This window comes from Micromys minutus (genome assembly GCF_963924665.1).
Source record: "Micromys minutus genome assembly, chromosome: 7".
Lineage (NCBI taxonomy): Eukaryota > Metazoa > Chordata > Mammalia > Rodentia > Muridae > Micromys > Micromys minutus.
The window spans coordinates 48,775,187-48,801,093 of NC_137976.1; the positions used below are offsets into that span (position 1 = coordinate 48,775,187).

General features: G+C 39.4%; 1 protein-coding gene across 2 annotated transcripts; it reads left to right on the top strand.

Annotated features, from left to right (window-relative positions):
* Positions 1 to 168: 168 nt before the first annotated feature.
* SLC35A5 (solute carrier family 35 member A5) lies at positions 169 to 20,362 on the top strand. 2 transcript variants are annotated; one of them, XM_080919402.1, is made up of 7 exons: positions 169 to 300; positions 1,031 to 1,216; positions 5,993 to 6,091; positions 7,132 to 7,265; positions 11,150 to 11,217; positions 16,912 to 17,692; positions 19,025 to 20,362. In XM_080919402.1, exons 2-7 carry the CDS (start codon positions 1,051 to 1,053, stop codon positions 19,088 to 19,090), a joined length of 1,314 nt encoding a protein of 437 aa, XP_080775528.1. In that variant the 5' UTR covers positions 169 to 300; positions 1,031 to 1,050; the 3' UTR covers positions 19,091 to 20,362. The 2 variants fall into 2 exon arrangements, with proteins under 2 accessions (XP_080775528.1, XP_080775529.1); XM_080919403.1 differs by having other exon boundaries at positions 17,071 to 17,692.
* Positions 20,363 to 25,907: the final 5,545 nt, after the last annotated feature.

Below are 25,907 nucleotides of genomic sequence, written 5' to 3' on the forward strand. Positions count from 1 at the left end.
AGGCCCGCGGGGGTGGGACAGGCCGCTCCTCGCTCCGGCCCGCCCCCCGGAAGCGCCGGAACGGGCGCGCCTGCGCAATGGGCGCGCAGGCCGCCCTTCCCCGGGCCGGCGCCTCTCAGCTTTGTGTTCCAGTCCTGGATGGCAGCGGGAGAAGGGGGTTTTGTTCGCCCTTGTTCCCGGCTCATAGTTTCCCCACCAATGGGCCTTCAAAACCTACTGCTGCTACTACGGAGCTAGGCAGTCACTATCTCAGCTCTATGATGTCCGTTCTTCCACTAGAACCTTCCCTGAGCGACTGAGGTAACCGCGCCCCCGCGGGCACAGTGCTGCTCGAGCGTGTTAGGGTCGAGAGAGCCGCCCGCTATTCCTATTGCGCATGTGTGGGAGGGTTTCCCTGACAGCGAGGGAAACCTGGCAGTGGAGAGCTGACCATTAGCCTTCTGTACGCTTGCGCCCACCGGGTCTCTAATTTGGGCCTATGTCTGCGGCCCTCGAGGGCTCTATGTGCCCGTCCTACTTGTGCACTTTGGGCAAGTATTTACCCTGCCTGGAGTGTCGTGTCCATCTGTCACTGACTGACCAGTTAGGCTCACTGACCCAAGATGAGCCTTCTGTTCCCATCCTGGTTCAGTAAAAGTCATTAGCTGTGTTTCAGCTATTTGCACTTAGGTCGTTTCTGTAAAAGAATCGTTCCCAGTAAGCTCTTTTTCTACTCAGAGAGAAGAGCTGCTATTAAGCGTACCCGAAAAAGCCCATTCCAAAATCCATTCCTTACGAACCAAAGTTAATACGAATAAAGTGCTTTTCTGCGCTCCCAAACTGCCAGTTAAGCACTTCCTAACTTATTTCCAATCTGGTCATCATCCCCTTTCTGTCTAATTGTCTCGCCTATCAGATTTTGGCAGTATCGTTCATTTCCTCTTAAGTTCTCTCTGTTCTCCTATGTCTTAGTTCTGTTGCATTTGTGGCCAAACAGCTACAAGTTTCTGTTATGAACAGTCTTCAGTATTTGCATGTGCTTCATCCTCAGGTCTGCCAACAGGGCTGCTCATGAAAGTATTCTTTTTAAGACAATTAAAAACGGGAGGAATGGAAAGAAAATGCTTCAAGCGCCCTGGGCTAGGCCCACCAGCACTGTACACATTCCTGCTAGGCATTATATTCATTACTCTAAGTTCAAGTCGCATCTTACTGGTAAAATATTCTGCCAATGAAGGTGAGTTAAAATGCAAATGTATACGGAGTACTTTTAATCATTTGTCTGGTGTCCTAATGAATAAATTATACATAATACCTTTTAAAATGCTATGCTTTGTGCCAATGAAGTATATTTCAATTTTAAACTTTAACCTTGTGTTCCTTGGCAAGATTTTTTGACCCTGGGTAAAATTTAGATCATTCAAGTGCAAAATAAAGCTCAATGTATGATAACATCTGATTATACTTCACCCAAGGAGTGTTTCTGGATCTCTAGCAAAGCGGACAGTTGTAGCTTATTTGGAAATACAATATATTTGTTTAGTTTATTGGCATTTGTGTGAGTCAGTATAAGTATTTTATTAATGGGACAGTAAAAATTAAATTTTGGTATGTATACTCAAGAAACCTGTTTTTAATGTAAGGATTTATGCAAATATTTAATTCCACAAACCTGCACTGGTTACTTAACTATTGACAACTGTAAAATCATGACACTATGACTTTTAGTGGCCTACTTGGCTCCTACCTGTGAATGTAAGTCTTAACTTCTGATAATATTTATCTTTCAGGCCCTAGGCTCAGTTTTAATAGCGTATTAGTTTCTTTCCTCGCAGCTCTGACAAAATACCTGCCCAGAGCAGATTAAAGGTAAAGGTTGGGCTCATCACCTGAGAGTACAGTTCACCACGGCAGCAGAAGCGTGTAGCTTGTAGCAGCTATTCACATGACACCCACAAGCTTCAAGCATGAAAAGATAGAATGTGCTTGGGGCTGAAGAGATAGCCCAGAAGCAAAGAACACTGGCTGCTTTTCTGGAGTCTTTAGGTTCAGTTCCCAGCTTCCACATGGCAATCCAAAACTAACTAAACCTGTAATCCCAGAAAGTTGAAATGTTCTCCCCAAACCTCCTAAATACTCTTCTTCCACTGTAGCCCACTGCCACCTAGCTAGAGTTCCTCCACCCATTCACATGATATTACAGGAAAAAAAAATTTTTAAATGCCACTTTCATCCCATTATCACCTTATTTAGCCCATGAAATGCTGTTTCCCACAGGTAAGGGTCGGTCTTTCCCACCTCAAGATAATTTACATAGTCCTTTATGGGCATGCTCAGAGGCTAATCTAATTGAGATAATTTCTTACAGGTATGACCAGAGGCCAAGTTTCTTAAATGATTCTAGATCCTTGGTAGTATTAATCATCACAGTCATAGAGTTCAAAGTGCATAAGATACAGACCATATATTGAGAACTTGGTTTATTAGAAGAGATAAACATGAAAATATGTTATTGACACCTATTATAAGAAATGGAATAAAAAGACTATGTCCAAGATGCAGAGATAGTCTATGAAAAAGTACTGCGTATGTCTGGGAAAGGATGGTGGGTACTGCGTAGGAAGCAGGACCACTTCTGACTAGACACCAGTTGATTCCCCCAGAAGACTAGGTATGTGGGGCATTGAAAACAAACACAGAAATGTATAAAAAGGAACAGAAGCAAAACAAAAAGCAAAAATAAACACTTGGAGGAGAATATATAATTAAGATTTATTAGGTGTTGGTGGTCCCCACACCTTTAATCCCAGCACTTGGGAGGCAGGCAGATCTCTGTGAGTTCAAGGCTACCCTGGTCTACATACAAATGAAGTTTAAGGACAGCCGAGGCTACACACACAGAAACCCTATCTTGAAAAAAAATCAAGTAAACAGAGAGAGAATATGAATTATTGAGCAAAACCCTTAAAATATTGGGTCACAAAGGGGTTTTGACTGAAAAGAGAAGTAATGCATTGGCTTCATATGCCAAACTGTGGTGTTCTGCCTAGGGCCTGGACAAATCAACATTTGAAGGATTATAGCTGCTTGCCAGTAGAATGGACTGGAAGAAGCTAGTTAGATAGATTGTTAAAAGTCAAGCCACAGATGAGGAAGACTAACCAACCCTGCTGTCAGAATATAGATGATAGAGTCAAGAAATATTCAAAACACAAAAATACACAATTGGACAGTGTGTTGAATATGAGGATTTTAAAAGATTAAAGAAGATGAAATACCGGATATTTTGAATCTTTCTGGTTCAATTTGCAAGTAGTTTGATAGTATTCTTACCTGAAATATGGGGACTATTGGTAAGAAAAGTTTGGGTCACACATGGAAAAATTACCTTCCATGCAACCAGGAGGCATGCCCTATTTACTGCAGCATATTATTACAGTGACTGGCACAAATATTAAGATAATACCTAGTAAAGGAGTAAAAGGAGCTGCTTACTTATAGATGCATTTGGTGAGCTTTAAACTAAATGTTACAGGATTTAGATCTCTGATTCTTGAACTGATTCTTAGGCTCTAGGAGCAGCAGCTTGTGCAGATGAGAAGAGAGAGCAGTGAGAATTACATTAAGTGCAAGGTGAACATTCTGAACATTAAGAATTCATTAGAGTTAGGAGGCTCACATGCGTTTGATGTTTTTAGTCCCAGGATTTTGGAGGTGAAGGCAGGAGAAGTTCTACATTCAGAGCTTGCAAGAGGACAGGAAGAGAAAGAGAGTTGGGAAAGTAAAGAGGTGGGGACACTCCCACCCCTACCCCTCAGCCCCCACCCCCACAATCCTGTTTTAGTTACTTTGTTGCTTAGAATGTAAAAGAGCTGGGAAACTGAGGAAGGGAGGCTTTGTTTTGGCTTGCAGTGTCAGGGAAAGCCTAAAGGTAGGAGTGTGACATGAGACAGCGGCTAGTCATACCAAATCTACAGGAATCAGAAGTGAAGCCTGCCAGAGAGCTCATTCTCTCCCTTCTTATTCAACCTGGGCCCTAGGACTTAGGGTAGTTTGCCTCACTACCTTCAGGATGATTTTTTTCCTCATGAAAAGCTCTCTGGAAACATGCTTACAAATGCACCTAGAGGCATTTCACGGGACTCCACCTCTAATAAAGATAGCAATGAAGATTAACCAGTTAACCAAAAGAGGTAAGACAAAATTGAAGATAACAATTAAGACAAACCCCAAAGCATTTGTAACTAGAAGGTGTTTATCAGATATTTGAACCAGACAGTAGAGGCACACATCTTTGATCCCAGCATTTGGGAGGCAAAAGAGAAGGCTCTCTGAGTTTTAGGCTAGCCTCGCCTATAGAGCTAGTTCTGGAACAGTCAGTTACACCAAGAAACCCTGTCTTGAAAAAAGAAAAACATGAATAATTTGAGTACAATAATAAAGTAATAAACCAAGTGGATGTTGACAGACTTTTATGGAGAGGAAAATATATGACAGGGCCTGGTGTCTTACATTTCATTTATCAAATTTTAAGCTATACAAATGCTAAAAGTCAGATTAATAGAGGAATAAAGGAGCTATGCTGAAGTCAGAATAGGTATTTATTGAAACTAATCCTGAGAAGAACAGCTTCCGACAGGAATCTCTGGAACTAGAGGAAAGCCACCCTAAGGATGTGTAAGAGGGAAGTAGACTGAGGCAGGCATACGCTCACACAGTGTGGACTATCCGTGGACTGAGGCCTGGCATACAGTCACACAGTTTGGACTATTTGTGAAAGGAATACCAGAAAGAACTAATAAGAGGGCAAAACTGAGCTAAATAACATCAACACAGTATTTACCACTGTAATTAAGCCTTGTGTCTCACTTTAGTTTATTCATTTGTATATCATGATAAGATTATGAAACGTGTCTTTTAAGGGTAATAGTGTGATTTAAGTCTGTCTTTAGTGAATGAGTAAAGGGAGAAGGTATTTGAACTAGTCTTTGAATGGTACATACGGTTGAACAAGCAAATACTTAAATTTAGCTGGCCATTTATTAATTACCAGTTATATGAACGTGACCAATGCCTGTTCATTTGTCATAGGACATTTACTTTCTAAGATTTTCATAAGCATAATAAATAATTATAACATAGCTTGTCAAGTGCTGTTGTAGAGGTTGATAAATTGATTGTACCTAGAAACAGACAAGTAGTCAGTGTGGCAGATGTTGAATGTTCAAGGGTTTCTACAACAAAGAGGGAGAAAATCAAAGAGAGAAGGTTAAGTTGGCAAACCACCCGCCATGTTTGCCAAGTTTTGGTATGACTAAGAGAAGCAACCAAGTGTTTGCAAAGGAGAAATGCATTTCTAAAAATATAACTTAATATTCTGTTTGTTCTTGTCACTATTATAAAGCAAGTTGTTGTTATTTAGAGAAAAAATAAACAGGTTATTACTAAGACCAAAGCATGCTAACCAAACCTTATTCTTAATTCTGTGAACTTGCTACTTAGAATATGTTTTATAATTTGTCAATAGGTGTAGTGACCCATAATTACTGCCTCTCGGGCTTAAAAATAGCAAAGTTCTTGCCCAGATAGTTTTTTTCTACCCCATTTTACAATTTATGCCAGGGGTCAGGAACCAAGCAGTGTTCTTGTATGTACTATGATATGAACCAGATTGGAAAAGTCTGAGTTAAAGACATGTCATTGGCAAAGTATACCTTGATTTTTGTAAGGCAAATAAGTCAGGATAAATACTAATTTAGCTGGTAAACCCATAACTGTTAATGAGTTGGGTGCTGAATGATAAGTGTCTGTCTAGACGTCGGTCTCTGTCTCCTTCCCATGGAGCTTTCTTTGCTCTTGATCCTGACCTCCCAATATATTTATCCAAATGTTGAGAAAAAAAAATGTGCCAGCTAAAAGCATTTAGTATGATTTTTAAATTTAAAATATATTAATTACATGTAAAGCATACAGAATAAACTTGATGGTCTTAAATTTTCTTGTTACATTTCAGAGAACAAGTATGACTACCTCCCCACTACTGTGAATGTGTGCTCAGAGCTGATGAAGCTAGTTCTCTGTATGCTTGTGTCGCTCTGCGTTATAAAGAAAGGTAATTGCTAACACTGAATACTTCCTCAATCGTGCTATCAAGAAACATTAGAACGGGTGCCACGTTTATATCATTTGGTCTAGTCCAAGAGTACGTTATGGGTTGGGAAACAGAATCAAAAAAAATGTTAGGAGAGTTCTATTGGAAGGAGGGGAGCTAGGAGCTTTTCCAATTTATTTCCCAGTGCCCTGCTCCACATCACTTGTTTCCTGGGTTAGATCTACTCAGTGTGTTGTTACTCCATGGGTTTTCATGAACTCTACATCTCAGTTCCCCCAGTTATAGGCTTTGGCACTAGCATGTTACTCTTTCATGTGAACTAAACAGAGCTTTTAGAGCATATAAGTGCTTGCACAGGAAGTCTTCACACCACACAGTTTCAGTCTGTGATGAGTTTCTAGTCAGTTAAGTGCATTTCATAATTTCATGAAATGTGTGCATTGCTTAAAGAGTTTAAATTACCCTTTCTTTCTTTCTTTCATCCTTTCTTTCTTTCTTTCTTCCTTCTTTCCTTCCTTCCTTCTTTGCATTTTATTTCTATCACGGCATGCCTCCCAAAGTACTGGAAGTCTGGAGCAGGAATAATAGTTAAAACTAGGATTAGTAAAAGTTATCCATTTCATAGTCCATACATAGACATTTTCACTTACTGGTTCCCTTCTCTGACCACCCTTGAGGGAAGAGTGAAAGCCATAAAGCTTCATTGTTCTTTCCTACTTAACTTTGTTGATAGAAGTAAAACAGACAAGTCTATCTGGAGTTGCTTTGAGTTACTAAGATTATGGTTCTGTTTCTGCTACAGGTCTGGCCAATTGTTCAGTGATACACGGGTGGGAAAAAAAGAGATACTAATAAATTTCATATTATCTTTTACATCTGTAAGCCTGAAGTCACTTACAGAGGCAACTTAATAAGGCCCAGTTTATAGAATGATACTAGTAATCAAGTTTATTGTACTTTCAATAGAAACATAAGCATTCTCATTGAAGAGTGTTAGCTTGTATGGTGGCTTTGTATGATTCATATATTTCTTTCTTCAGAAGATCATCAAAGTAAACATTTGAGATGTACTTCCTGGAAGGAATTCTCAAGTTTCATGAAGTGGTCCATTCCTGCCTTTCTGTACTTCCTGGATAACTTGATTGTCTTCTATGTCCTATCCTATCTTCAACCTGTAAGTAACAATGTAACAGAGGAAATTCCATTAAGACACAAAGAAGTGAATCCCCAAACTGATCTTCCTTTTCCTCATTTTCCACTGGCCTTCCTGACACTTCTCTAGAACCATCTGAATACTGATTTACCTGTCTGTACCAGATCTTCACACTGTTAATGAGTTCTGAACTGGCTTCTTGGTGGCCTGAGGGATTTTATTGCCTCAGGCATAAGGACTTTGAAGCCACCCTGATTTGTGTAAATGATCAGTCTCTCTTTAGTTTAAACTCTCTAATGACCATTCAAGACGTCCACTCAGATTTCCAGTATTCAAAAAATAAAACAGCTGATGGGCCTCTTTTTACCTGTTTTAATATAGTTTATCCATTTACTATTCGTAAGTATTTATATTCATATTTACAATATGACTTTCTGTTACTTTTTTTACATTTATGTGCGTGTTCGTGTATGTATGTATGTACACATCTGCCATGGCAGGACGTGGTGACCAGAGCTTTTGGGTATCCGTTCTCTCCTTCCTCTATGTGGGTCCCAAGATCAATCAAACAGGTCATCGACTGATTCTAAGTACCTTTTCCCATCTTGCTAACCCCTTTCTAAATTAATCTTATCTACAGATTCCTCAAGAGTGTGGAACTATATCAGTTCAGCTAATAATACTAAAAATACTTCTGATACATCTTTTGTATTAATTTGGAAAGGCATTGGTAATCACAACTAAAAGTCTTCTGCCTGGGTATTGACTCACACCTTTAGTCTTAGCTAGTGCTTTGAAGGCAGAGGCAGGCAGATCTCTGAGAATTTGAGGCCAGACTGTTTCTACATAGTGAGGTCCAGGACAGCTAGGGCTATGTAAAGATCCTCACTGAAAAATGAAAAGGAAAAAGAAAATCTGTTTTCTACTTTTACCTGTAGTTAGAGTTCCATTGCTCCCTTCCCCCAGTGTTTTTTAAAGTGAGGGATTTTATTGCCTCTGTTATGTTTTTTAAAAGATAATAAAATTAAATTCTTTAATTGTAAGTAGTATTTTTATTGGCACTGATCCTTTATGGGAAGGCTCCCTGATCTCTTTAGAAACAGATGACAGAGAGGGAGCAATAGAATACTATAGGAATCAAGAGCTTGGTGCCTTTTCAGGTATGGAGATCTGTGTAACTGGGTATGTACCCTGGCTGCCCTCTGCCACAGTTCTTCTGTCTGTAAATAGAAGAAAAACTGTTAAACCAGCTCAAAGGCGGGTGCTTAGGCCAACTGAACAAACAGTCTTCTCGTCTGCTCTGTGATATGGGGGATGTTTTTCTCTTTTGTTTGTTGTTTTGTTTTTCATTAATTTATTTACTTACTATCCCAATCAGAGCTTCTTTTCCCCTCCTCTCCTGCCAGTTCTTCCCTCTCCTCTCCCTTCCCCCTTAGGCCCTCCTCTCTTCTCAGAGATGTGAAGACCTCCCACGGATATCAACCTACCTTGGCATATCAAGTTGCAATAAGACTAAAAAAGTGTATCTTCTCCTATTGAGGCTAGATAAGGCCAGCTAGTTAGGGGAAAGGGAGTCAGAGACAAGCTACAGAGTCAGACTAAGCCCTTCCTTCTACTAGAGCTTCCATGTGAGGACCAGGCTGTACATCTGTTACATATGTGTAGGACCAAGTCCATCCTATGCATGCTCTCTGTTCAGCAGTTCAGTCTTGGTGGGCTCCTATGGGCCCAGGTTAGTTTTTCTAGATTTTCTTGTGGAGTTTTTGGGCCTCTCTGGATCTTTCAGTCTTTCCCTCTCTCTTCCACAAGATTCCCTGTGTTCCATCTAGTATTTGGCTTTGAGTCTCTTTGCATATGTTTTCATCAACTGCTGGGTAAAGCCTCTTAGAATCTGACTGCTATGCTAGGTCTGCAAGTATAGCAAAATAGTATCAGGGGTGGATTCCCTGTCATGGTTGGGACTCAGGTTGGACCAGTCATTGCTTGGCCGGCCATTCCCTCACTTTCTGCTCCCTCTTTATTCTCTGCACCTCTTATAGGCAGAAAAAAATGTGCTTCGAAAGGTTTGGAATCTGGGTCAGTATCCCCATTCTCTCCATTGGAAGTCTTGTCTGGTTATAGGAGGTAATTGATGTTCCACATTCCCTATTGCTAGGGTCACCCTTATAGATTCCTGGGAGTTTCTATTGTCCTAGATTTCTAACTTGTCCCAGCGATTCACGACACCCCCCCCCCCCACACACACACACACACTGATTCCAGTTCTCCTAATTCTCTCTCCTGGCATCCTCCCTATACTTGATTCCTCTTGTTCCCCTTCCTAGCCCCTTTCCTACCCAGTTCCTTCTCTCCATCCACCCCAGATGTCTATTTTTTTTTTCAGTGTGCTTTGTAATGATAGTAACTGTTCAGTTTATGTAACATACCTACTTCTAATTTTTTATACCTCTTCAGATTTGATAATTCCTATCACAGCAAAGTTATTATTCGTATTTAATAGTAAATACTACTTATATTTTATTGAAAACCAACAAATGAGCTGTACATTTAAATTCATTCCTACATGCCCAGTATTAAGCAGAATTGCAACTTCCTTATTCTTCTTCCATATTTATTGCTTGGCTCTTCCAAGCAGCTATAACCACAAATATTATGAAATAGATTATATGATTTATTTTATATTTCTTGCCTAATTCTATTTAAGAAATTAAATAAAGAAGGATAGAAGTTTTAGGACAGGAACATAATTAGATGCAGTCTCTGGTGTTGACACAGGAAGCAGCCAGACTGACTAGATATGTGCATTTGCACTGCTCCTGTCTGACTGCTCAGCACCCCTGCTTCCCTCCTCTAACCACCCACTTTCCTCATCATCTCTTCCTCTTCCCTCAACATGAAGCTCACAAACACGTGTGTTTTAGTGACACTAAATGCATATGATCAACTAATTCTTACTACAAAATTCAATAGAAAAATATTATTATATTCTTAGAATTACAACTAGTTTTATTCAATTTCATTTTTTGGTTTGAACTGTTGTAGCTATGTTTGCTTGTGTTAGTGGTTATATAGGACTTGATAGTTTCTGTTGTTTGTTTATTTGATTTCTTTATGCAGAGTCCTACAATGTCACAGGCCACACAGTAGCTCAAGATCCTCCTGCATTAGCCTTCTGGATGGGAAAACTAAAGATGGATAACAGCACATCTGGCTTCCCTGTATATTCACCCTAAAGTGATAGCAAGAAGTAAAGTGAAGCATATCTTTAAGAAAAATTAGTATGGCCAGATCCAGTTATGTTAACAATGTTAGATTTTCATATATTCCGAGTAATACAAATACATGTATGTGAGTTGTATTCAATTTAAACAGAAATATTTACAAAAACACTACTACAAAATCTAGGTAATACAGTTCTAAATGTTTAGAGTAATTCGGATTGATCCAAAGTACTGTCTAATATGAATTATGTTTTAAGTCATATCATTTTAAGGGGAGTATGGTTACAGCTAAGTGGTAAGGTTTGAACAGCTCTTGATTCCCAGAACTACACACAAAATTAATAATTTTTAAGAAGTCTCTAAAGTGCTTTGACAGCTATTAAAAAAAGTATGCTGTACTTTACCTTTAGATTTTGTATTTATTGATCTATATACATTTAGGTCATTTATACATGCCTTGGCCAAACTTCAACACATATTGTCAAATTCTGACTAATGAACTTGATTATATCTGCATAAATTTAACAAACAATGAAAGTGAAATTTAATCCCCCAGGGAAACAGCTGCCCTAATAACCCTAGGATTTGTGACTAAAAAGCTTTTGTGTCAGATGAACTAGCAAGCTGAGGTCCTGGGGTCAGTGCCTCTCTTGGATTGTAATTCTATCTTCTCTTTCTTTCTAGGCCATGGCTGTTATCTTCTCGAATTTTAGCATTATAACAACAGCTCTTCTATTCAGGATAGTGCTGAAGTAAGTAATTCAGAATGGAAGCTCCTGCCATCCTTTAAAGTGGGCCAGTCTGGCTTTAGATAACTTAAGCAGAATGCTGAGCCTTCAGAATCCATAGGCCATGATTTTATTTCTCATTAGCCTTGTATATCAGCTACCGTGTTTATCCAATGAGGAAAGCAGCTCTAGTGCTGTTTAAATCCTCTGCCATCAGGTATATGGGATATCTTAAACTTTCCAAAAGTAAGACATTTGATTACCATTTGTTAGGGTTTTAATTTTTAGTGTTTTTTGGGGTTTTTTTGTGGTGTGTGTGTGTGTGTGTGTGTGTGTGTGTGTGTTTTGTGACAAGATGTTACTTTGTAACTCAGAATAGCCTGGAGCTGATAGTCCACCTGCTTCAACCTCCCAAATGCTAGGATAACTAGCCACATCCAGTCTACAAGGGGCTATACCCTTGAAGAACACTAACTCTGCCTATTCTAGAGGCCTTTGATTCCTAACCGTTCCTTATGGAGGGATGAGACTGTGTGCCCACCCGCCTGCTCCATGCTGGGATTTTCTTTCTCCCTCAGCTTGCATAGGTCTTGTGTATGCTGTCACAGTTGCAGCCATGAGCTCATACACACATTTGCCTGACTGTGTCCAGAAGACAGTTTCCTTAAAATTATTCGCTATCTCTGGCTCTCACATCATTTTTGCCACCTCCCAGTTAGCCCTGAGCCTTGGGAAGAGGAAGTCACAGACAACCTCTTATTCTCTGAACTTTGATGACTTTATGTTAATGACCATCTAATGCAAAACAAAACTGATGAGGTTTAAGAGATACATCAATCTACAAGTGTAATGATAAATCATTAGGAGTTAGTTTAGCAGTGTGCCCATTTAACAGAATAATGGTAATAGATACTCCTCTAGAGCCTACAATTTGTCTAGCCACAGGTTCCTGTCCCTGATAACAGTGCCAAGTATAGGTTTCAATTTGTGGAGTGGGCCTTAAATGGAATGAGAAGAAGTTGAATTGAATGCTACTTCTGTGACATTATTTCACTATTGTGTCAGCCCGGATGTATCGCTAAGCTGGTGGTTATTGTATCTCTCAGGGTTCCCAGCCGGCTCAGGTAGGTAGATCATGTATAGCACCTTCCAGCACTATGAAAGCTAGCCTGTATAAAGCTTGCATAGAAGGCAGGAAAGAGTACGGAGCTGTTTCGAGGGGATGAAAAAGGAATCACAAGGAAGATGAGATACAACATGGTGCCATAAGAGTTAAAGGGGAAGAAGGGAATAGAAAGGGTTAAGTAGGGTAGAGAATTAGAGGGCCTGTTAGAGGAGTAATATGGAGAGAGTTAACTAACACCAAAGACCTTCAAAAAAGTCATGTGGACACTACTGTAGAAGTTTCCTGGAATATATACATATATAGGTGTATGAGTCTAGATAGCATTACCATGTAATGTGACAGCGATACCCCTGCTAGACACTGCAAGCTAACAAAAAGTAAAGTCCCAGGAATGCTTACCTCTTCTGAGAGGAAGAGAACCCTTGGTTTGAAACAATGCCTGTAGTCAAGTCTTTGAGGGCTTTATCTTGATTAATGATTGATAAGGAATTGGGGAAACCCAGCTCACTGCCAACAATCTACTCCTTGGCAGGTGGTACTGGATGGTGAAAGAAAACAGGCTAAGTAAGCCATGGGGTTGCCAGTAAGCAGCCTTTCTCCGTGATCTCTATGTAGTTCCTGCCTCTAGTTTTCTGCCCTGCCTGGGTTTCTCACTGGCCAAGTTGCTTTTGATCAATGTGTTTATCATAGCAATAGAAAGCAAACAAGAACATCCCCAGGCATTACAGGCCCTGCCAGTGCTCCTGAGTCCCCTCCAGAAACTGCACTAAGAGTGTCACTGAATACACCATGTGCTTCATTCACAGGACATAGAGAAATCAGCTAATTTTTTTTTGTATCTTTTCTGAAGAACTCTATGCAAGCATAATTATTTTTATTGAGAGAGAGAGAGAGAGAGAGAAAAAGAGAGAGAGAGGAGGGAGTATGACAAATGTGTGCATGTGTGGTGCTATAGCACTGGTGAAGATCAGAGGACAATTCTTGGAAAGTGTTTAGTTTATTTCCTTCCGTTGTGACGTCTCACAGTCAGGCTCAGGTTGTCAGGCTTGTATGCTAGTTTACCTACTGATCCATCCCACTGCCCAGATTTGTTCCAGTGGAAGCCGATGGCAGGCATTGTTTCTCAGAGCCTCTCTCACTGGTGTGCTCCTCCTTACATAGTTCTGTCTACTTGGTTCTGGGAAGTAGCCTTACTTGGGGGTTTAGATTTTAGGGATAAGACTAAAAATGGTCAAATGCTTAAAATCTTTACATTTATCTTTGTTTTGTAAAATAAAGTTGTTTAAAAAAAAAGACTAAAAATGGTCAATAATAATTTATCTAACAAATAAAAGTTTTCTCCAATAGAACCAAAAGAAGTATTATTCATTAATACAATAATTTCTCTAAAAGTATTCATTAGAGAAATCTTAATGATCATCATAACTCTGTATCTCTGGGAACTCACTCAATGCTACTAGGAAATATATCTTTTATCTTTTGTATTTTCTTTAGAAAGCAGTCAGGTGAGACATTTTATTGTTTTATTCTCTGCATTGCTTTAAATAGAGTAGAAACAGAATAAAACTGCTCTTACCTGACACAGTTTAACCTAAATTCTCATTTAATAGGTAAGCTAATCATGGTAAATTATGTATAATTACCTCTAAAAATCCATAGGGTTTTTTCTAGAATGCCAAAAATTATATGAAAGTCCCTTAAATAATGTGTAATATCCCCATGTAATCTGCCACATTTTCTAAGTCCTTCATGTTACATATGATGGCTAATATAATGTAATTGCTGTACAAATAGTTTTAAATTATTTATTCTGCCTAATACAATGTAAATATTTCTATTTTAGGAATAATAAACTCTGCTCCAAATCTTTTTCACATACTTTCAATCCAGTAAATCTGTGGATATACAACTTGGCTCACTGGACAGTAGTTAATCTTAGTGATGAGGAATATGTCAGTACCCTAACTGAAAGCTCGAATAGTACTAAGCACTGCAAATTGCTCGTTCCCCACCCCCAACACTCACACATATATGCACACATGCAAATTTCATTTTCATTTGAACTAAACAAATAGCCACATACATCACTGTAACCTTCTAGTTTGAGATTGTTTTATAGTTTGTAACAGCAAAATTGGGATAGGTTTCATTTTTCTTCAACTTCATGAACAGATTTTTTTTCTCAAGAGACTTTAACAACCTTAACATATTTTTTCTCCTTTCCCCGTTAGTTGAAAATTGTCAGCATTTTGCTGAGAGGAAGTTTTTTTCAGCATCTTCAGAAGGTTAAACTGTCAGTACCACACTTCATTTGCACTTTGGGGCTATTAAGTAAAGTAAGGGTAACTTCACTGCCAAGATTTGATACCTCAGCAGTCTATCAAAGCGCAGGCAGATGCTGAGTGACCAGCAGGGAAGTCACACTCACATAGAAACACGGGGCAGAGGGCTAAGTCACATAGAGGAGATTCTGTCATGCTCCTCACAGAATGGACAATTAAAGTTTAGTGTTAGCAAGATGGCTCATCTGATTAAAGTGATTGCTATGAAGACCGATGAACTGAGTTCAGTCCATAGGACACGCGTGGTAGGAGAGAACCATTTCTGCAAGTTGTCCTCTGACCTTCACATGTGCCTATGTGCATGCGTATACATGCATGTGCACACAAAAAAGTAAAAGATTTTAAGTGAATGTCTGTTCATAATTTATCATTTATATGTTGAGCTATGAGATCATTTTGTAAAAGATCATCTAAAACATAAGTGAATGTTGATGAGAGCAGGCTGCACTCTGAGCCGGTCCTACAGGACAGTGGCGGGCTCTGCTCAGTGAGCCCTGCTGGTCCACCACCTCACCAGTGAACTCAGCCTTGTGGGGTCAGTCAGCACCCAGGCGCAGATCCTAGCTGAGGAATGTATGGGATGTCATGTTTCTTTTCCGAGAATAACCCATGTTCATCCAAATTTTTGGTCATTCTTATCTTCCCTACAGCATTAGCTTGAATCAATAGTTATTTGCAGTGACTACTTTTGACTTTATTTCAGGGATTTTCCTTTAGATTCTTCACAGTATTGGCAGAAAATCTATACCTGCCAGTATGAAAAACTATAGAGTTCCTCATCTGCCATGTACAGTAACTCATTGTAATTATTTTCATAAATTAGATGTCCATTTTCTGTCTACAGTTTTTCTTTCCACTCATGACTACTGCTTACCGTGCCCCCTGCCCCTCGGCATTGCTGTGGCTCTTCATGGTTTCACCCCATGTCGTAAAGCTGTGACTAACCCCATCACTGTCATCTGTTATGTAAAATCTAGTTATGTAAAAATTATGCATAAGAAGGCATGATATACAGAGATGCTGCTTCCTAAGCTACCATAGGTGTTTAGCAGTTTCAGAGAATGAAACTGTAGACTTGAGCTCAGACTCATTTTTCTGCCACTGTCCTGGGAGTTTACGGTGAGTTGTAAAAGCTGTAGCTATCTAGAAGGAAGAAGATACGCAAAGCCATGACAAATCTCTTATTCTTTTATGAACACATGAGCAAGGAAATCATTTACCTCTCACTTAGCTTTTTCCCTAAGAGCAGGAATTGCCTACAGTGTCCTAGGTGCTCTATAGATCCTCTACTGACAGCGTTCTTATCACTTCCAGTTCTGACACTTATGCTTTTGCTTGGCTTTCTACATCTTCTCAGGAGCCTTACAGACTGTCCCTGACTGAGAGATGCACCTCTGTGGCCTTTGCATGATTGCTTTTCTGCCTTCCCTCTCTGAGTCCCCTGCCTCAGTAGAGCCCCCTGAATTGTTTGTCTCAACTTTGCCATCACTTAATTCCATGGCTCTTCCTAACTATAATGTAAGCTCCCTCAGGAGGAAGGGCAGATCTTTATCTGTCCAGTTTGCCTGTTGATTCCATGTTTTGAGCTGAGTAAATGACCAAGTAGAATGACAGTACAAATCCTCTACAGTTCACAATGTATTATCAGGTAAAGCTGGTGAGTAAAGCCTTGTTGGGTTGTATAAGAAATACTACCCAAATCTAATTTTTTTTTTTCTTTCCTTATGCTCCAGTACTTTGTTTTATGGTGGCTTATTACTAGGCCCTTGACCCAGGAGCTAATGTCTTCAACAATGTGTGAATCTAGTCTTCTTTGAGAAAATTTGCCTATCAATTACCAAAGCTTATCCATATTGTTTTTTCTGATTCTTGCAAACTGAGATAAGGTCCTTTGTCAGAATTTACAAGTTATCACAATAAAAATCCAAGAAAATCCTCAAAGACAGGAGGCTGTGTTACACCTACATGTTCAAGGTAATTTGTAGAAAGGAGAAGCTAAAAATGTCCCTGAAGCATTCTGAATGTAAATAGAGGGGTTGAGTTTGAAACACAGGACCATCAAGTTTATAATGTACTTGGATTGTACGGCGTATATAGTTTATTCAACCAAGTATCCAAGCTCTCAAATTTCCAGTAGAACATTTAACGGGAAGAGGAGCCTTCCCCTGTTGTTTGTTTGTTTTATTTTTGTTGTTTATACATCACCCAAGCACAGATAGAGTAAAATCTTGTTTTCTCCCTTTTGGGTAGGCGTCATCTGAACTGGGTCCAGTGGGCTTCCCTCCTGATCCTCTTCTTGTCTATCGTCGCCCTGACTGCCAGTACCAAAACATCACAACACGACTTGGCAGGACATGGATTTCATCACGATGCCTTCTTCACCCCATCTAATTCCTGCCTTCATTTCAGGAGAGACTGCTCCCTAAGAGACAATTGTACATCGAAGGAGTGGACTTTCAGCGAAGTCCAGTGGAACACCACAGCCAGAGTTTTTAGTCACATCCGTTTGGGCTTGGGCCATGTTCTGATTATAATTCAGTGTTTTATTTCTTCAATGGCCAATATCTATAATGAGAAGATCCTGAAGGAGGGGACACAGCTCACTGAGAGCATCTTCATACAGAATAGCAAGCTGTATTTCTTTGGCATTGTTTTTAATGGGCTGACCCTGGTCCTTCAGAGCAGTAACCGTGATCAGATTCAGAACTGTGGGTTTTTTTATGGTCACAATGCATTTTCAGTAATCCTTATTTTCGTGACAGCCTTCCAAGGCCTTTCAGTGGCTTTTATCTTGAAATTCTTAGATAACATGTTTCATGTCTTGATGGCCCAGGTGACAACTGTCATCATCACAACAGTGTCTGTCCTGGTCTTTGACTTCAGGCCCTCCCTGGATTTTTTCCTAGAAGCCCCATCAGTCCTTCTCTCTATATTTATTTATAATGCTAGCAAGCCTCAAATTCTAGAATGTGCACCTAGGCAAGAAAGGATCCGAGAGCTAAGCGGCCATCTCTGGGAGCGGTCCAGTGGGGTAAGTTGGTTTAAATGTACTTTGTGCTTATTCTTAAATTCAAAGCACATGTATTCAAGAAAGAGAATAGCATCAGTATGTCAGAAAGTATCTTAGATCTCTATGACTAACAGAAGTCACACACTGGACTTCTGATGTTGGCGAGAACTATGTAAATATAGTGCCCCGAGGATTTTGTGTGTTAACTATATAATTGTATCACATAGAACCTCAGAACCCAAAGGTACTCATCCCTTGTCTCATCCTGTCTCCCTTTATGGTTTGAGACTAAGCCAAATAAATACCTTATAGACACTAAATAAAAGAACTGGTAATAGAGCTGTGTAATCTGACTCATAGTTCCTTGCTTTTTCCACCACATAGTAGTTGGGGGGAAAACGCTGATCTTTTACACTGATAAATCATGTGAAACAGAAAACCTGTTACCTTAATCTTCCTCATAATTATCTGCTTATTTCACATAAAAATGGCTTTTCATAAGAACTCTCTTAGGTAAAAGTATATCCTAAAATAATTAATTATTCTGAATTTACAATCCTTATCAACAGACAACAATGAACTATTTCAGTTTTACATCATGAGATCTGTAGGAAAATTTGTCATTTGCTGGGTTCAAGGCAAAAGTTCACATGTTATATCTCTGGGGTTAATTAATTAATTAATTAATTTAAAAAAGAAAGAAAGAAAAGGAAGGAAGGAAGTAAAAAGAAAGAGAAAAACAACTAGGGAGTCTTCTGTTATTTCCAGTGAGCTTAGAATACCTGCTTGCCTTGCTCTTTATGGAATTAAAATCATACTAGTGCCAAGAATTCTTTAAATCATTTACCATTCTTTACTCACTTCCCTGAAAGACCTGAAGGTGGTAGTCTTGAACTGAGTTGAATACACTTCACTCTTTTCATTATAAAACAAGTTTTTAAATTTATTTCATTGTATATGTGTATGTGTGTTTTGCTTGCATGTGTGTACACAGTTTGCATGCCTTGTGCCCTCAGAGGTAAGAAGACATCCCCCAAGGACAGGGATGACAGGTGATTGTTAGCCACAGATAGTTGTAAAGTACCTTGTGGGTGCTGGGAACCAAACCTGAATCCTCTGCAAGAGCAGTAAATACTCTTCACCACTGAGCTCTCTCCTGTCCCATCCCTTACTTTTTGATCATCTCCTGTGCTTCTAACTGTAGTAATTCAACTCTTTAATTTGACCAGATTATAGACACAGTTAACAAACTAAAACTCATAATTCAATGAATAAACCTTTGATTTATGTATTCAGTAAGATATTGAAACATCTTGAATTCTAACTAGTTACACATTTCATGTTTCCTTTTAGGATGGAGAAGAGCTGGAACGACTTACTAAGCCCAAGAGTGATGACTCAGATGAGGACACTTTGTAATCATACCTGGTTGGTGGACATCTCCCACATATTGTGTCTACACATTTCCAGCCTTGATGGCAATTGTCTTTTCTGATAAACCAATGATGTTTGAAAGCAAAATACTCTTTACATGTATCTAACCACTGAATTAACAAGACCTATAGCAGCCACAGGGTGGCAGAGTTCTGAGACGTGAACATAAGACTGCATAACTGAGTGCTTGAGTCAACAGGACACATGTGCAGATTGTTTCCCAGCCTCCAGGTTCCAGAAATCATGTTAACTTAACCCTACAGATAGACAAATGGAGACAGCTGCCAGATACTAATCATCACGCCCTATCATCTGCCTGCAAGTCATCTCTGTCTGCCATTGTCATACTGTCTAGATTGTCCCTCAGATTTCCAGGCCTTAGCAATAGTCATTTTGCTTTTATTAAAGCAATAAGACTCTAAAAGTTTTGGCAGAAAGACCTAAGTGTCTGGCTGTGCCATAGATTTTAAATAATATCCTTTGTGATAAATATTTTAAAGCTATTCTTCAGAAATAAAATTTCAAATTTATATTTGGGTTTTTTAAAGAACGTATAAGACATTGTATTCTTAGTAATCATCTTTTTTTAAACTTTATTTACATGAAGTTGGTTGCCATGTTGTCATAGTTAGCACTTGTATTTTAAATCACTTAAGCCATTGTGGAGTTGTTTGCTCCATCCTCGATTTGTACATTTACAAAATCTTGGCATCATTACCTTTTGATGTTGAGTTACTGTGCTGAGAATTAAGTTATTTTGTTTTTTAGTTATTAATTGAACTGTTTAAACTGTTACCTATCTTTGTATAATATCCTATCCTAAAAGTCAAAACTCTGGCTTTTTAGGACACCTTTAAAAGAACCTGTTTATAAAAACAATAATGACTTTTAATGAAACAAAGTAGTGTTACTCCAAGAGGGCCAGTAATCAGTAAGTCACCTCTCAACACTTCCTACTTATAAGTGCATGGTATTTCTCAAGATAGGTGTGCATGCAGCCAATTGACTCTTTATTGGTAGAGCAGTCATGTGACAGATAATTAAAATATAAGAAATTAGAGTGACTTGTCCCCGGTCTTACAGCTGAATAGTAATAGAAACAAGCTTCAAGCCTATGTGTTTACAAACTCCTATACTGTAAATGTGAATTGTAAGCTACTATGCAGTTTGCACATTCCTTCAAGTTTCCATATATTTATATATAAGATATTACTATTATATACCTGTCTACCCAGAATAATATAACTGGCAGTCATTGCTAAATCTTTGTAATTAAAGTAATTATTAAACTCATATCTTGTATTTGTACGGTGTCATATGAAATGTGGTGTGAAATGCTTTTAAATTTTAAAACAATGGAATTAGGCAAATATTCAAGCAACTTAAAGCTTTGTCTTTGACTAAATCTTGGTGTCTAAAAAATGTTTAAATTCTCTTCCTTATCATAGGCGTTCTCACCAGGGTTACATGAAATGGGATCAACCAACGTGATTCATTTTAAAGATGAGGACTCACTTTTAGAAGTGAAAGCATGGAAATTCTCTTACTAGGCTTCAGAAGAAATTGTAAAACTGTCACCTACAGGACACAGTTTAGCAACCATTTTGTCAATGATAGGGTGTAATTTGACTTTTCTTACTTACAGTTATTTTTTGTGTTCTTCGGTTTTGGAAAACACCCATTGTTCACCATCAGGCTTGCTGGTGTTAACTTGCCACTCCCTGAAGGGGCTAAGCTGGAAATAAAATGTCAGATAGATACTTTCGACACATTACTGTTTTAAGAAGATGGTGTGCAGGTTAGAGGTCCAGAAACCATTTCTCAGGTACTAATGGAGTGGGAATTGTATGACCACAGACACAATAGACATGGTCCCTACTCCACACGGGACAGAGATCCCAACAGGTCATGTTTCTCAGCACTGGGCAGGGAAACAAATGTGTACTGGTTGTGAAGGGAAAAGTGGCTTAGACCAAAATCCCAAGTCCTTCCCTAACTGCTCCCTCCCCTTATAGGCTTTCCACCTCAGAGAGCCTGGTGAGGTCGTGCCGTGAGCACCCAGAGCACAGAGAGCGCTTGGCAGTGCTTGTGGAAAAAGTTCCTTTCTGGCCCACAGTGAGGGCCGGGCCTTTGTCATCAAGAATCGGGATCTGCCCGGAAAGGCTGTGTTTGGGGAACAGACGCACAGGCTCTTTTCCACCTGGACCAGCAGAGAGCCGGGGCACAGGCATGGTGAGGATGTGCCAGGAGTTCTCGGAATGCAGAGAGTGCTGTGCTCTCGAAAAAAGGGTTGTTTCCGGCCCACAGTGAATGCACACATGTGGGGTGTAGATGCAAATGTGTGCATATGTATATAGATGCCTGAGGCTGACATCCAGTGTCTACTTCGATTGCTTCCCACCTTATTCATTGAGGCAGGGTATCGCAACTGAACGCAGAGATCATCCGTATGGCTTTTACAGATTAGGGATTTCATCTCTGCCTTAGATTCTAGGAATCCAAATAACTGTCCTGGTGCTTGATTGTGTAGCAAGCAGTAGAACTACTAAGTTATCTCTCATAACCTATTTGCCCATTTTTAATGTGAATTTCTCTTTAGTGCTGCTGTTTAAGACTTGATTTTTTTTTTTGTTGATGATTCTTATATATTCTGGATATTAATCTTTAGATATGTGAATAAGGAGCAGGATAATATGGATAATAATTACATGACTAATTGTGACTGTGTCCAGTATGATGTTGGAAAACTTAAGACCCTTAAGTCTTACAGGAATTGAAAAGAGGAAAGAATAAAAAGATTGCATAAAGGAAAAGAACAAGTAAAATCATTTTATTTTGCAGAAAATGTGATTCACTAAATAGAAAAGCCAACATATTGGATAGTTCAATGGGAATAATGGAAGAATAAGGATTGAATGAGGTAGAGGTTAAGAGGGCAAGGTAGAAGTTAAAAGGAATTCAAGAATAAGTAAACACTTAAAACCTTTCAAAGAAGTCATATGGAAACTTATGACCACTGGAGCAGCGCGAAGTATGTGCATGCACAATATTTTTAAAAGTGTTCAAGTATAAGTACCATATACTGATACAGCAGTACCCCTAATCACAGGCTAACGAATATTCCAGTGGCATGAAATCTATGTCTTTTATAGTTGGTGACAAGCAAGGTCCCAAAAGCCTTACAGCCATCATAGGCTATCCCAATGTTCTTGAACTCCCACCACAGAACTTGACACCATGTAACTGAGTCACAGAACGTGAAGGTATCAATCTCATACAGAGCTGCAAGCTTCCCCCTAGTTTTCATAGTGCAGGAAAGAGTTATGCATGCTACTGGAAGAGAAACATAATCAGCTACCTCATCCAGATTTGAATAATATTAATAAGATACAATAATAACAGTCTGTCAAAACATGCCAGAGTGGCATGAAGGTCAATGGAGTAATCAACACTTTTTGATTTGGGGGAATTAAAGCCACGCCATATGTTAACACCCACAACTATCATTGTTCTCAGGGCATGAACCTGTGGCTAGACATGTCATCCGCTATAGCATATATACTATAAACACTCTACTAAGTCTCCTTAGTATTAAGTTGATCGTCACATACATAGATTAGTGCATCAGCCAACCTTCACTAATGAAGCTTCTCTTTATAGTGGATGTTGATTAGCAGAAACCCACAATTTGTGACAGTGCAGAGAATGAGAGACTATGGAATGCTCAGCCTTAAATGAGATGTCTGTATCATAATCCCTCCCTAGACTTGGGGAGTACTGCAGAAAGGAGGCCAGAAACCTTGCAAGAGCCAGAGTGCTGATTAGCTACAAGGAAACAGCATTTTCCAGACACAACAGGGACATTGCACATTCTATCTCATAACAGTTTGTGGGAGCATGCACAAGACCTGCCCAAGCTCAAGCCAGACAAATCCACACATGAAGAGGGGAGGTTGTCACAAAATCCTGACCTTAGCTAAGGAGCTATTGGCAGCTGAAAGTTGCTCAGAGTGGGAGAGCTAGCTTTCTTTTGGGGTATTGTTTGGGCAGGTCAAACCTAATTCAGTGAAAGACCAGGAGTGTAAAAGCAGCACGGACTGTCACTCATGGGTAAGTAAGTGTAGTAGTTACTATTCTGTTGCTGTGATAGATCAAAGGCCATTTATGAAAGAGTTTATTACCTTATGGTTCTAGTAGCATGTGTGGTGGCAGTTGCAGAAAGCTGAAAGCTGACATCTTTAAATGCAAGCACAACGTAGACAGAAGGAACAGAAAGAAGGATGAAGACTGTACATTGTTAATGCCCATGCCCAGTCTTCCATTCTCCATCCTTCCCAAACAGTGCCACCAATTGAGCACTGTGTGTTCAAACACCCAAGCTTATGGCTGGGGCTAGGGCTGCGGTATGGGGGTTCTCATTCAAACCATCACTGTAGGGAAAATGATATTGACCTTGGGGTCTTACTCTGCTTCTTCCTTCAATCTTTTAAAGTTTTCATTGGACAAGTCGTTTCTTCCCTTTGTTAGCGTTTATTCCATGATATTCAGTTGGAGATAGGCGTTACTGTGGATGGGATTGGTTCCTGATTTCTTTCTCATCTGTTTGTCTTTGGTACTTAGGAAGGCCACTGATTTGGGCACATTAATTGTGTAACTTGTTCCGTGCTGAAAGAAAGCATGTATCGGCCTTAGCATTTCCTGATGGAGTCCTTGGATTTTCCTGTGTAGACTCATGTCTCCTGTGAATAAGGATACTTTGACTCTTTCTTTTCATGTCTCCCTATTTGCTCCTCTAGTTTCATTCCTCTACCTAAGGACTTCAAACAAAATATGAAATAGGAAGCAAGAAGACATCTCAACACAACTAAGTAGCCAGTATTAGCTCAAACTTCTGGAGTCTGACCCTGAGTTCGTTATTTTAGGTATATTTAAGCACAGCACTATGTGATCTGATGATAACTGTGTTTTTTGAGGAACAAAGTAAGCTAAATACAGATTGGACATGACTACAGGGAAACTGTTTACAAAATCCATAAAAGTAAGTTCTACATATTAACTGAGGAAAACAAGACTACAGTAAGGGTCTGAGGACCCCATTCCAGAAAAGTTTCTAGCCACACAAAGAGTGCAAAGGACACCAGGCTAGTAAACATGTCTGCTCCCAATCTTCTGGGTGAGTAATAGGTTATACATTCCTTCCTTTGAAGGAACAACCCTGTGTGTTTAACATTCCAGGTTCCCCAAGTGCTAATCTGTGAGCACAGGACCCAGGGCCTCTTATTCAATATAACCACTATGAAAGTAAATACGGGAACTTTTTATTTTATTTTTTTACTAGAACTACCAAAGGATCCGTTTATTCCATTCCCGAAGGACTCTTACCCTACTACAGAGATACCTACACACCATGGTTATTGCTGTGTTGTCCTCAGTGGCAAGGAAATGAATGACAAAAGCAGGATTTTGTTCAGCCATAAAGAAAAATGAAGTGAGACTTGCAGGGAAGCAAAGCAAACTAGAAAGTATTCTATTAAGCTGTCTATATGAGGAGTGCATGTCAGTAGAGTGTGTGCAACCAGAGAGAAGCTGAAAAATGAGATGTGGAGAAAACATGCTAAGGCAGTGTGGTACACATGAGGTGACAAAGATTGAGGGAACCATGGGATGGTATGGGTGAATGCAAGATACAAAGGGAGGTCAAGGGCATGGGGAAGGAGTAAGGGGAAAGCCAGCCATTTTGTTTAAATATATATAATGTAACCTAATATTGTTTATGATAATTAGAAAGCAAAAACAGTAAGAAGGGTAAAGGCGTTCTACCATTAGAAATATGTGTGTGTATGGGTTTGCTTGTATACAAACATACCTTTTTTTCCCCAAAGGAGGTTAATTTACCCTGCTACTGAACTGAATTTTTAACAATTTCCTTATGTTTTCTGTGTGGTATAAACACAGCTTCACATTCCAGTTGAGCCTGCTATTTGCTGTGAAATGATGTAAGAAAGATAACTCTTATGTTGTCCCTCTTCACTTGAATGCTGTTTGATGGTCTTTGAAATAGGTGCTCAAAAAGGAAGAGAGACAGAGGCTATAGAACTTTACACTGAGGGTACAGTGGCTGTTTACTTTTCTTCTGTATTGGTACAAACTCCTTAAGGATCACTTCCACAAAGGTAGGAGTAATGCCATCTACTGTATGGGAGGCAGCCTTTCACTTGTGCTTTCCCTCCTGTGATGGTTTGTATATGCTCAGCCCAAGGAGTGGCACTACTAGAAGGTTTGGCCCTGTTGGAGTAGGTGTGACAATTGTTGGAGTAGTGTCACTATGGGTGTGGGCTTAAGACCCTCTCTCTAGCTTCCTGGAAGTCAGTCTTCCACTAGCAGCCTTCAGATGAAGATGTAGAACTCTCAGCTTCTCCTGTACCATGTCTGCCTGTATGTGGCCATGTTCCCACCTTGATTATACTGGACTGAACCTCTGAACCTGTAAGCCAGCCCCAATTAAATATTGTCCTTTCTAAGACTTGCCTTGGTCATGGTGTCTGTTCACAGCAGTAAAACCCTAACTAAGACTGTTTGCTTGCCCGTTTTGGAGTAAGTCCCCTATTTTGATAAGAAGTCAGTCTCAGTCAGGTTAAATGAAATACCTCAGAGAAGCTCTGCTCTATTTGCAGCTATAAAGACAAGGACTAGAATTTTCATTACATTTAGACTTACATTTTATAGATTTTAATATTCATTGTGTGTATAGTTTTAATATAGTATGCAAAGCATTTGGTATTTTAAGCTTAATATTTTCTAT

What these genes read in the sequence shown, in the direction of transcription:
- SLC35A5 (XM_080919402.1), top strand. Translation starts at nt 1,051, where the DNA reads ATGAAAGTATTCTTTTTAAGACAATTAAAAACGGGAGGAATGGAAAGA. An exon ending in GCTCTGCGTTATAAAGAAAG is followed by an intron (nt 6,092 to 7,131) that starts GTAATTGCTAAC and finishes TTCTTTCTTCAG; the next exon opens with AAGATCATCAAAGTAAACAT. An exon ending in TCCTATCCTATCTTCAACCT is followed by an intron (nt 7,266 to 11,149) that starts GTAAGTAACAAT and finishes CTTTCTTTCTAG; the next exon opens with GCCATGGCTGTTATCTTCTC.